At 53.5% G+C, this 8,354-nt stretch overlaps 1 protein-coding gene across 1 annotated transcript; it reads left to right on the top strand.

Moving 5' to 3' along the window:
• Positions 1-2,916: 2,916 nt before the first annotated feature.
• CDKN1C (cyclin dependent kinase inhibitor 1C) lies at positions 2,917-4,530 on the top strand. Its single transcript, XM_056492684.1, has 3 exons — positions 2,917-3,490; positions 3,577-3,703; positions 3,828-4,530. Exons 1-2 carry the CDS (start codon positions 3,037-3,039, stop codon positions 3,696-3,698), a joined length of 576 nt encoding a protein of 191 aa, XP_056348659.1. The 5' UTR covers positions 2,917-3,036; the 3' UTR covers positions 3,699-3,703; positions 3,828-4,530.
• Positions 4,531-8,354: the final 3,824 nt, after the last annotated feature.

The following is an 8,354-nucleotide window of genomic DNA, read 5'->3' on the forward strand; positions in this document are numbered from 1 at the left end:
AAACATCTCTGTGCATACAGTACTTCCTCCTCAAATGGGCTGGATGCTCTCTGTCTCCACACACAAAAAAAAAAAGAAAAACAGACAGTGCTGGAACTGGCAACTTGTGAGCAGAAAGTGGCCAGGACTGTCACCACCACCTTAAAACCTAAATGTATAGTGGGACAAAAAAAAAAAAAAAAAAAAAAAAAAAAAAAATCCAGAGCATTAGGGAGCATTAACAGTGAGGAAGCTGAACTAAAAAAAGCAGGGGTGGTGATCTCAAATTTGAGCTGCTTTACCTCCCAGGTGAGCTGGAAGGTGAAGTGGCCTCAAACAAAAGGCGACTGCTGAACGTTGAAACCGTTCCTTGCGTCCCTCAAGCGCTGCGCAAATATTGGCTCACCTCTGGAAAGGGTTTGGAAGGACAAGGACGTGGGTTTTGCACAGGGCACGCCCACATCTTGCCAAGAGCGGGGGATCTCGCTCGCTCAGCTCAGGCTTCGCGGCGGGAATGCCTAAAGCCGAGGGGCAGAGCAGGAAAGGCGGTCGCTGGCCTCGCCGGCACGGGGGGAGCACGGCAGCAGGTTTGCGGGGACTCCTCACAAAGAGCCCCTGTCTGCAGGGACCTGGCCACTGCCTTCTGGCTCGACTCTTGAATAGAGGGCACTCTTCCAGCAGGTTTCTTGGGGAACTCAAAGTATTTTCTCTGCACAGCACATTTATTCCTAAAACCACCGCAACCTACGTCCCGAGAGATGCATTTGATGGCTGCTGAGAGAGGTCCCCAGGTGAACACTGGGCCATGTTCACCACGTCCTCCAGCATCCCAGCTTGTGACCCACACCTTCTCTCCTGGCTGAGCCCTTGCCTAACTCATGTGCACCTCCTGCTTTTTAGGATGATGTGCTCCTGGTGATGAGGAACTTTTCACGACCTGCTCCCTGAATTATATCCTTGGGGCCAAGAGACTTCCATATGGCCATCTTCAAGGGTCATTTTGGGATGGAAAGCACAGTGGGGTAATATTCACCTAAAGCAGCCACATGGGTAAATTGTCCATCTCACCTGGGAAACTGAGAATGGCTGTTCAGAACATAACATCTGAACAGGCATCTTTAAAAGAAAAAAGTCTTCACATTTCTTGAAACACAAGTGCTATCACCATTAATGAAATGAAAATGGTCTGACTGTATCACGGGTCAGCAAAATCTTCTGCCAGGTGTGACTGCCCAGGAAACAAGTGGGGATCTGCACTCTGAAGGCACTTGCTGCATCTTCTTCTCTCAGTCACCAAGCTACAGATGCTTCCCACTGAGCATCCCACCTGTCCCCACAAACATCAGGAAATGACTTCAGGAGATCAGACCTGTCATGGATAGATCCTTCCTGTGCAGTGAGCCAGGCTGCAGCATCCTCTCTGCCAGCAGCAGCCAGCCCTGGGTCCATGGGTCCAACCCCACAGGCACTGCTGGTACCTCCTGGTGCAGGCAGACTTTGGAAGCACCGCTGAAGGTGCAGCACCTGGGAGGTGGCAGGGGCTGTCCCAGCTGCCACAAGCTCCTCACCAGCATGGCAAGTGCAGGAGTGAGGGTTCCCAGCAGTGCTGGAGGGCTGCTCTGGCACAGAGGTGGGACCAGTGTGGAAACACCTCAGACTTTGGTGCCCCTGGCAAGGCCTTTCCTTGGATGCAAAGACAAATGCCCTTCTTCTTGAAGCAGACCTGCCTGTGGGCACCATTGTCCTAAAGGGCTTAAAGCTGCAAACCCTCCAGCCCTGCAGCAAGCCAGCATCTGGGGCAGTCTCTGCAGAGCCAGCACATCCTAGGAATTAATATTAGTTTTATTCCTTCTAGGGAATCCAAGTTCCCAAAAGGCAAGAGCCATAGGGACATGAGGAGTGAGGAGGTCCCCAAACACACTGCATGAAAGATGTTCATCTTTCCTCTTGTTTGCAGAGGAAAATCATTGCCATGATGACCCTCTGAGACACACATCAACACTGTGATGATGTTCTGGGACCAATTTTAGCACGGTGTCAATTATGCTCCCCCATCTTTTCCTTTCATACTCCTCCATCCCAAAACAACAAAAGGCAATGATTGCAGTGACCTGCAGAAAATGTAAAGCACAAGCCAGCTGATCCCTGGCAACACAATAGCGAGATTAGTTCATCTGCAGTGAACAAACACGTATTATGTGGGTTTTAAAGTCAGGAGAGGAAAATGCTGTGGTTTTCATGTACTTCTATTCACTAAGGCTGCAAGTTATTACTTCCATGCAGCTGAGAAGCCCTATTTTTAAAAATAGCCTTCAGCTTGTTTTGAAATCTGCAAGCATCTCGCTTTGTTTTGCAGCAGCGTAATAAAAATCCCCGAGCCAGAAGCGATCCCGCTTTCCTCCACTCGCATCACCTCCCCCGCCCCAAGCCCCCGCTCTCCACGGATGCTGAAAAAAACTGGGCGACACTCCTCGAGGAGAGAAAAAAAAAAAAAAAACCCAAACAAAATAATAGTAAAAATAATAACAAAAAAACAACACGGAGCGGAGTAAAGAAAAAATTATTAAAAAAAAAAACCAAGCCCGAAAGTGGCCGGCTTGGAAGCGGCGGCGGAGCCGCGGCCGGCGGCAGACAAAGGGAGCGGGGCCGGCAGCGGGCGGGGAGCGGCGGCCGCGCTCCGGGGCCGGGCCAGCGGCGGGGCCGCCCCCCGGTGCTCGGCGGGGCCGGGCCGGGCCGGAGCGGGCCAATGCGGCCGGCGGCGGCGCGGCGCTGCCCGGCGCAGCCAATGGAGGGCGCGGGCAGCGGCGCTGCCGCCGGGGGCCGGGGGACGGCGGGGGGGGCCCCGCCAATCGCGGCGGGCCGGCGGCAGGGAAACACTATTATGCTAATGGTGTTTTGCTCGCACTCGCGGGGAGCGGGGTTTAAAAGGCAGCGGCCGGGGGCAGGGGTTCAAAGGCGGGAGGCACGGCCGGTGTGAGCGGCAGCGAGCGAGCGAGCGGACGGGGCGGCAGGAGAGGAGCGGCGGGGGGGCACCCGCGCCGGCCCGGCCCGGCGGCGATGTCCAACGTGCACCTCTCCGGCGCCGCCGCCCTGGAGCGCCTCTCGGCCCGGAGAGCCCTGGCCGGGCACGGCCGCAGCCCCGTCTGCAGGAGCCTCTTCGGGCCGGTGGACCACGAGGAGCTGGGCCGGGAGCTGCGGGAGCGCCTGCGGGAGATGGGCGAGGACGACCAGCGCCGCTGGGACTACAACTTCCAAACCGACACGCCGCTGCCCGGGCCCGGCCGCCTGCGCTGGGAGGAGGTGGAGGCCGGCGCCGTGCCCGCTTTCTACCGGGAGACGCTGCAGGTGGGACGGTGCCGCGTCCCCCTCCTCCGGGCGCCGCCGTCCCCGCCGCCGCCGCCGCCCGCCGGCAGCAAGGGGCCCGGGGCGCGGCTGAGCCGGGAGAACCGCGCCGCGCCCCGCCGCCGCGGCGTGCGGCTCCGCCGGAGGGGCCCGACCGCCCGCATCACAGGTGCGTGGGGAGCCGGGGGGCCGGGGCAGGGGGCGGCCCGCCGCACGGGCTGACGGACCCCTCCTTCCTCTCCGTCCCCCATCCAGATTTCTTCGCGAGGAGAAAAAGGCCGGCGGAGCCCAAGGCGGCGGCGGAGCGCCCCGCCGGCTGCCCGCCACCCCCCGCCGCCGTGCCGGCTGAGCAGACCCCCCGCAAGCGGCTCCGGTGAGCCAGGTGAGGCGACGGTGTCCGGGCGCTTTCTGCGGCGCTCTTATTTCCTACACCACGAGCACTTTTTTTTTTTTTTTTTTTCCTCCCTCCTTGTTTTTTTCACCCCCTCCTCCTTTTTGTCCTCCAGCCTTTTGCACTACTGCACCCACGGGAGAGGCGCGCCGCTGCGGGAGGCGCGACGCCCCGGAGGCGCGGGGGGCCGGGGCGGGCGGCGAGGCGAGCCGGGACCCCCCCGCGCCCGCCCGGCCCGGCAGCGGCACCGGAGCGGGGACCGGAGCGGAGCCGCAGCGCCGGCCGCGCACGGAGCAGTGTTATCGTACAACAGTGCAATGTATGACGTTCTGTACAGACATGTATTAATGCCTAATGTGAGTACACTGGCCAGAAGTGTAAAGCTTTAAAAGTCATTTATAAGAAATGTTTAATCTCTGCTGAGCTCTCAGTGCAAAAAAAAAAAAAAAAAAAAAAAAAGGAAAAATTAAAAAAAAAGTGTATATTTGTACAAAACTTTTTTTAAGAGTTATACTAACTTATATTTTCTATTTATGTCAGAAACGTGGATAACTTTGACATCCAATAGTCTTTTTTTCTTTTGGTTAAGCCAAAGGGCACTATATTTGCTTTTGTTATTCACAAAATGTAAATTTATTTTTATAGTGGATTTTTTTTTTTTTTTTGCATTCAGAAGATGTAGCTATGAATCAAAATATTTTTTAGACTTTACTTGAAGACAAATCTGTTTCAATGGATCCTGAGCCGGTCTGTACCACTGCCATTGCAAATAATGCCACAACTTCAATAATAAAATTGAATAAACGTCAGGAAACGGCCGCAAGCCTGCTTGGTGTGTTTTGGAGGGGAAGTCCGGGGGGGAGGGCGGCTCGGGCGGGGGAGCCCAGCCCAGCTCGGAGTCCCTCGGTGGAGGAGGGGGTCCCCGGGGTTCGCAGGACCGAAAAGCGGCTGTGCTGCTCGGAGGGGAGAGAAGAGATTCTTCCCTTAAAAACAACTTCAAACTCCCGAGTGCTGCCGGAGTGAACCGAGCATCAGGGGAGCACACGCCCTTGATCACACCCTGACTTCGGGCGCGTCGTAATGGTTACTTTGAACAGCTCGCCCTTTCTTCCCGAGGCTGGATGTGCCCCCTGGAGGGGCCGGGGCCGCCCCCCTCACCACAGCCTCGGGGCTGTGGGTGCTCACCGTTCAGCTCGGGGGTTCGCCCCTGTCGTGGTCTGCAAACCTTCCCCCTCCCCCTCTTTCGGCCCTCGCTCCCCAGCCTGGAGCCCAGAGCCCTGGCTCTTGCCGGGAAGCACTTCCTGGTACCTCTTGCCCAGCAATGATTTACAGGACAAACACACAACAGTTCTGGGAAAGGCAGCAGTTTCGGCTCGCCCTAAAAGACGTCAAAAGCAAAACAACGCTCACACAAAATAAACCTTCCTACGAGACGGAGCAGACGGCGTTTTGACAGTGCTTTGGTGGCAGTGCTGTCACAGCCGTGCCACCAGCAGCACTCTGCGGCATCCCCGCGGCCCGAGGGCAGGTGGAAGCCGCGGGATCTGCTCCAGCCCTCCCGTGGGATTGGGGCGCACGCCCTGCTCTGCATCCCGAGCCTGCGCTGCCCGGGAAAGGGGGGCACGCCAGCTCTGCTGCTGGCTGCAGGTGGGGCAGGATTGGGATGCTGGAGAGCGCAGATGGGGAGGAGGACCAGGACGTGGGGACTGGCTGGACTGATTTATGCCTTTCCGATTCCACTCCCCAATTTCGCACCTCTGAAATGCTGCACCCCCACACTGGACCGAGCAGCTGGGGCGGACCGAGAGGGCGTCACTCCCTGGCTTTCTGATCTGTGTATGATACACTTCCACGGAGGGGGAGGGAGCTCAGAGAGTGAGGTTCAGGGTGAATAAGGCTCAAGGTTTGCCCACATCGTCTTCCCCCGTCACTGCGCTCCTCTCTGCCCCCCTCTTCCCCCCAGCCTCTCCCCCCGCTGTCACGGCCGCCAAACGCTCCTGGCTGTAAAAGTAACATTGATTACCTCCAGCTCCATGATCGCTTAATCAGAACGGGATTATTTTACACGCCCGCATCAGTGGCCGCTGACTCAATACGATTTTCCCCCCCTTTGAAAAGAAAAATAGCTTTTCCCTTTCCTTATGAAAGCCAACAATACCCGGAGTGAGGCAGCTGGATCCTCCAGGATTTATGGGCTTTTCTCTCGCTTTCATGAAAGCAGGTGCCTTTGGGACCTCCATTGTCCCAGCCCGCAACTAATAATAGGACTTTTTGCAATGAAAGATCCCTGCTCCGAGCTCCCAAATACTTCGGCCGGAGGAGCCACGAGGTGTGCCCAGGAGGGAAGCGCCCACCGCGGGGACAGCTGAGGCACGGGGCTCTGCAGCAGCGATTCCCGGGGATGGGCAGTGTCCGAGCGGGCTCGCAGCCCGCACAGGAGGGCCGGTCCCGCAGCGCCCGGGGTGCGGGAAGGTGTGCGGCCGCCCCCCGCCCTGCCCCACCCAGCCCGGCCGGCCCTCCGAGCCCCGGCACAAAGCACACTGCCCCTATTCTTTCGGCCTTTGTAGCCATATGGCAAATCCATGTAGACACAGCCAACATCCATTTATTCAGGCACATAATGTCCCGCAACAGGGAACAATTGGAACTTTGTTTGCTTCTATTATTGATGCGAATGGGCGACAGAGAGAGAGGGAGAGAGAAAAAAAATCATTTAACTATAAGAGATATCCAGCTAATTATGAACCATATGTGCCTATAGTTTCAAAGCAATCCAATGAAGTTCATTTTAAATCTAGACTACTTTATTAGTACGGAAGACAGATGTCTCAACAGTACATGCATCAGAGGAAACCATGTAAAGAAGTTCTTGAAATATTTAACTAGGACTCATTCATTGTCAGAGGGGCTTTAAAGTGCCCTTTATCATGAGAATGCATAGGCAGAAGCGGAGGGAGGCTGCCGGTTGTTACCGCCAACCCACTTACCCCTTAGCGCTAAATCCCAAATTCCACTTTGGATTTGACGACAGGAATATTTTTGGAAGGGATTCAAAATATCAGGGGTCTTGAAGGACCGAGCTTGGTGCTCATTACAGCTACAAAAAGTCAGGTCATTATTTGAGCTGCCCTAATCCCAGACTGAAACCAGCGACGCAATGAGAGGAATAATCTACTCCAAAATCACCAGCGCTCCCTCTCCCAAGGAGCAGAGCACGGCTGCTGCAGGTCCTCCCCTGTGCCAAGAGAGACCAAGACAGGAGCTGTAACAACCCTGGACCTACAGGAATTTTTCATACAAGCGTCTCTCGATGTGAATCTGTGGTGGGCACGCCTAAAGGGAAAGGGAGCTGAAGGAAGACTGGAAGGGAAGCTTGGTGGGATGAAGTTTTCCAGATTTTTAAAATTTTTTTTCTTTTTTTTTTTTTTTTTTTTTTTTTTTTTTTAGGGAATGCAATTATCAGCAAACAATCTTGGCAAAAAGGTATCTTTATGAGCTCAGCAACATGTACCAGTAATTAAGCCACTTCAGTTAGATGAATGCAACATATGGTTGACACTGGGAATCATTCTCCTTCCTAGCCACAACTTTTCTTTCTGGGCCAAAACTTGTTCTATTATCACTTAAAATAAACAAAAAGCTGCTTCCCACTTCTTCAGCAAATATTTGTTGCTAATGAGCAGGAGGTGTGCGTAGCAGAATGGGGGGAAAAAACCCCATCATTTTTAAAGAATAATTTCTTATGTTCTGACACAGAAATAAAAAAATAATTTGCAATGAGTTGTGATTGCTTGGTAGGATGGCTGCACAGAGAGATTCATGTGAAGGATCCACTATGAGAGATGCAAATTGGATTGACCATTTTAAACCTAAGAAACAGATATGAAGAGTAGCAGCATATATATATACATACAAGAAATAACTTACCAGGGAGTATAAAACAATTCATCCAGGATCAAGGTTTTTTTTTTTTTTAAAGTCGCCTATTGCTACAGGATAGAATTAAAATGGTTTTCCAACATCTTGCCCTCCTGTACCTGCCCAGAAATGTTACTCTTGACAATTATTTTTGGAACAGAGCAAGCCAAAACACAAACCAAAAGTCCTTAGCTAAAATGAAAGGATGGGATTGTATCTGACTCTGAGAAGATGGAGAAGAATCAAGTATCTTCTCCACACACACACAGTATCCAATACTGAAATACACAATCTCTTTTGGTGTCAGTGGTGAAATTCCCAATGGAAAGTTCTTCACGTTTTGGTTTATTCTGTTGTTTTTTTGAACCAAGGGGGATTTTTGGGGAAAAAGAGAATGAAAGATAACAAAACAATTAGATGAGCTGTATAGAATGTAAAAGTCCTGAAGCAGGCCCTGCTGAGATAAAAAATAACTCAAACTCTTTTAAACACAGAACAGACTGAATTTCAGACCCACTTTCCACAATCCACATGGCCAATCCTCTGCTCCAGGAAAACCATTGGCCTCACATCTACATCTGTGGTGCCCTGTGAGCCCCAGTCTCCAGGATGGGGATGCAGGGAGAGGGAACAGGAGGATGAGGAGGCAGAGCCAGAAGACACCTAGGATGGGGATAACAAGGCAGGGGTGGAGCAGGAGCATGGCTCTGGTACACTGGAAGAG

Source organism: Oenanthe melanoleuca, chromosome 5 (genome assembly GCF_029582105.1).
Source record: "Oenanthe melanoleuca isolate GR-GAL-2019-014 chromosome 5, OMel1.0, whole genome shotgun sequence".
Classification (NCBI taxonomy): Eukaryota; Metazoa; Chordata; class Aves; order Passeriformes; family Muscicapidae; genus Oenanthe; species Oenanthe melanoleuca.

What these genes read in the sequence shown, in the direction of transcription:
- CDKN1C (XM_056492684.1), top strand. Translation starts at nt 3,037, where the DNA reads ATGTCCAACGTGCACCTCTCCGGCGCCGCCGCCCTGGAGCGCCTCTCG. An exon ending in CCCGACCGCCCGCATCACAG is followed by an intron (nt 3,491 to 3,576) that starts GTGCGTGGGGAG and finishes TCCCCCATCCAG; the next exon opens with ATTTCTTCGCGAGGAGAAAA.